This window comes from Anarrhichthys ocellatus, unplaced genomic scaffold, assembly GCF_004355925.1.
Source record: "Anarrhichthys ocellatus isolate YVR2014 unplaced genomic scaffold, GSC_Weel_1.0 scaffold26, whole genome shotgun sequence".
Lineage (NCBI taxonomy): Eukaryota > Metazoa > Chordata > Actinopteri > Perciformes > Anarhichadidae > Anarrhichthys > Anarrhichthys ocellatus.
In genome coordinates this window covers 4,534,161-4,537,977 of record NW_022280056.1, presented here as the reverse complement: position 1 = coordinate 4,537,977, position 3,817 = coordinate 4,534,161, and the positions used below count along the sequence as shown (strand labels likewise).

At 44.9% G+C, this 3,817-nt stretch overlaps 1 protein-coding gene across 5 annotated transcripts in view; it reads right to left on the bottom strand.

Moving 5' to 3' along the window:
• Positions 1-159: 159 nt before the first annotated feature.
• Positions 160-3,817, bottom strand: part of map2k4a (mitogen-activated protein kinase kinase 4a) — a 4,909-nt gene continuing 1,251 nt past the window's right edge. The window contains exons 2-9 of one of the 5 annotated variants that reach the window (XM_031862412.1): positions 3,762-3,797; positions 3,058-3,090; positions 1,423-1,525; positions 1,153-1,327; positions 919-1,038; positions 717-836; positions 579-630; positions 160-404 (exon numbers count right to left, since the gene is read on the bottom strand). In XM_031862412.1, coding sequence (XP_031718272.1) covers positions 256-404; positions 579-630; positions 717-836; positions 919-1,038; positions 1,153-1,327; positions 1,423-1,525; positions 3,058-3,090; positions 3,762-3,797 — 788 coding nt within the window. In that variant the 3' untranslated portion in view covers positions 160-255. The other 4 variants (XM_031862415.1, XM_031862413.1, XM_031862417.1 and 1 more) reach the window with 4 other exon arrangements.

Here is a 3,817-nt window from a genome sequence, read left to right as displayed (position 1 = left end):
GTTTGACTCTAAATGGACCATAATGTACTAAATGAACATCATGCTGTATTGAAGAAGACTTGAAACTAGAGATTGAGACCATAAACTCATGTTTACAATGTTTACTGAGGTAATAAATCAAGAGAGAAGTAGAGTCATTTTCTCATAGACTTCTATACAACCAGAGGAGTCGCCCCCTGCTGGACACTAGAGAGAATGCAGCTTTAACACATGAAGCTTTGACTTCACTCAACAGAACCGGAGGTAGCCGCCTGGCTATAAGCTCAGTGTACTTACTGCCATGTACGGCCTGCAGCCTGCATCTCTGGTCTTGGCGATGGAGTCCACCAGCTGTCCGCTGATGCCGAAGTCGCACAGCTTGATGTTGCCGTTCCTGTCCAGGAGGATGTTTGACGGCTTAATGTCTGACGGGAGAGAGTGAGGAGAAACAAGGGGGGGCGAGCGTGAAGAGAGACGCCTGATTGGTTGAACACAGTTAAGATAGATAGATAGATAGATAGATAGATAGATAGATAGATAGATAGATAGATAGATAGATAGATAGATAGATAGATATACGAGATCAGATCAGGCCTCACCCCTGTGGATTATTTTCAAGTTTTCTTTTAAGTGGTTAAGTGCCTTCACAGTCTGCGAAACACAAGAGAAGGTTTAGCAGCAGGAGTCAACATCAGGCTTCTTTATGTATTGTTTGAAGTGGGACACGAGAGACTTACCGCTAATGTTATTTTCCCTAATATTTCCTCTGGAATCACGTCGTCTAATGAGCAATATACAAACTTGTAAAATTTGTCTAACGAGGTAGCCATAAGTTCCATACAAATCCAACAGTCGCCCTGAAACGATAGAGGAGAGAGTCAACAGACCGAACATTTATGTGACGACGACGACGACGATGAGAATAACTGGTGACGTCACCTCTCTGAACAAAGCGCCGTAAAACTGCACGATGTACGGACAGTCGCTGCTCCTCATCACCACGTCCAGGTCCATCAGCAGCTGCTTCTGCTCCTTCTCGTCAACCGTGGACCGGATTCTCTGTAAAAAAAATGTAAAAAACAGTCAAGACACTCGTAGTGGACGGGGAGAATCTAAAGCCCGGGTTGAGAGTTATAATAATAAAAAAAAAAATTAATAAAAAAAAAAAATCACCTTGACCGCCATGATCTGGTTACTGGGCTTGTGCACCATCTTGTTGACGGAGCCGTAGGCCCCTCGGCCGATCTCGCCCAGGTCCTTGAGGTCCTCGGCGGTGAAGTCCCAGTGCTGCTCCGGGGAGATCTTCAGCTTTCCCGACGACTCGATGCTGTGTGTCCTCATCCTCTCTCTGCCAGAATACAGAAGAAAATATATATACACAGTATATATCTACATGTAGGATTTATCCTGCAGGACTGAGAAGTGACAGGAAGGTTTACTCACATGTGCGGGTTTTGAAAGGGCGGCCCGGCCGTGTTCAGTGTGAATCTAGTCGTGGGTTTGATTGGAGGGTTGGCGAAGTTCAGCTTCAGCGCTTTGCGTTTACCTGAAAACAAAGAACACAAAGCATCAACGGGATCTCAGAGGAAGCTCTCGTGTTGAAGGATTGAGACCAAGAGCAGAAAGCTGCTCCCCACGTGGACGGTGAGAAAGACGAGAACACAAACCATGAAGCGAGAGAACAGAGGAGACGAGAACATTGATCCAGATTCACTCAAAGTCAGGGATGTCATGCTTTACACACACACACACACACACGCACACACGCACACGCACACGCGCACACACACACACACACACACACGGGGGAAGAAGTGGCAACCACCATATAAGGACGTGTTGACTCGTATACTCACCTGTGAGCCTGGGATCAGTGTGGTGATATTCTTTATTTTCATTATTGTTAACAGTTCTCATAAAAAGACCAAAACAAACAGTGAACGTATCTTATAAAAGCTAAACAATAATAACTTTTACATAAAGCCTTACACTTACATTGACGGGACTGGGTGGGCGATCTTCTATCACAATATATTTCTAGATTTCATAAGCTTTTTGAATACTTACTATTAGTCCTAGTCTCTGATTTACAAAATGATGACGAGAGTTAAAGAATCTACACCGTCTCAGAGTATAACTTGTCAAATGACCTCCATCTCACTCTGGTGTCTCCTGTTCAGCAGCAGACAAACTCATCCAGCTTTCAGTCAAATAAAACCACTTTCTTAATCCTGTATTTGATACAGAAACACAAACGTAGCATGCTGCTAAAAACACCAACACACACACACACAGAATAATGGGGGAAAAGAAAACACGGACACACACGACATGCTTCTCAAGGCCAACTGCTTTGATTTCACCTCGCCGCTCCGCTCCGCCCCCGAAACACCAGAAGAAGAATGCGAGCAGCTTGGACTCCCGTCGGCTCGAATGCAAAACATCCCTCGTGAACGACAACATGTGTTCCTTATCTTGACAAGCAAGAGCTGTGCTGAGGTGCACCCATGCCAATAACATAGAGAGACAAACCGGTTGAACACAAAAGTAAAGTGACAACACCACAGGCACTACTGCTGCTGGTTAGTTGCACACTGAAGAGCAGTCAGGTCGAGCTTCCATTGGAGCGTTTCATGTGGGGAGTGATTAATAAAGGACACCAGTGGTTCTTTAGTGGGGAGAAGTCTTCTAGTCACACTGAGGAGGGACAGACGATCAATGGAAGCTCTGAACTTTAGGCTTGTGCCGATGAGAACGAATACAACTCACCTGTTATTTGCTTGAATCAGTAGAAATGAGGCTAAACTGCACTTTTAATGCTGCACATTAATTCTGCAGTTGATGATTAACCCTTTGTTTTTGTTCAACTAATTTAAATCCTGAAATATGTGACAAGCTGCAGCCTTACTCCCGTTATCTGAGCTATCAGCTAGCGGCACAAGCCTACGTGAACCCGTCTCGAGGTCTGGACTTGGATTAGTTGAGAACAGCAGGACAGACTCCCCCCAGAAACCAGACCGTCAGGCGGGAAACAAAGGGGTGCGAACTGTTGGTGCTGAAGCAGAGAGAGGTTCTTACTTGGGGGAGCTCCAGACAGGTTTATCTGAAAGCCTACAGAGGTGAGAAGACAGCTTTTATGTTTAATTCACATTTCACTTCTCCAGCTCGCTTCACGAGACCCTAATGTTACCGCCCCTCCTTCTAAAAACCGGTCCAGGGTTCACACATGATCACAGAAATTGGCCTTTAGACGCATCAGCATGCAGGAAACAACTACGAGCGCTGGATGAAGGACGAGCGTGACGGGAGAATGAAAGAGGGACAACCAGCAATGACTACAATAAAAGGAGAGTACGAATTACCGTCACGAAAGACAGATTACAGTTTAATACACGTTTTCTCGGGACAGCTCACCATCATTCAGCATCATGTCAGCAGTTAGGAATCATTAGTTAGCAGCAGTAAGGTAGAAAACAAAAGGTGAGATCTGATCAGTGTGAAAGCACAGGATCACACAACAGGGCTGATAACAGCTGATCGATGAGGATTATAAACTCAAATCAATTAAAGCCTGGAGTATTAATTAAAGTGGCATCTCCTCCTTAGCAGGGACATCAAATCAACACACATCTCTGTCATAAGTCCAGTTATATTGATTCATTAAACAAAGTTAAATCAGGAGATAAATCAACCAGAGTTCTAACTGTACAAACTGATTCACAATCACAGCTGCTTGTGTTACTGGTGTGTTCTACTGCGCAGTGAAGGAAGCGTGTAGCTACCTGTTTCACTCTGACATCTCCAGCAGGTGTTGGACTCTGGAAGTCAAAACGAGACA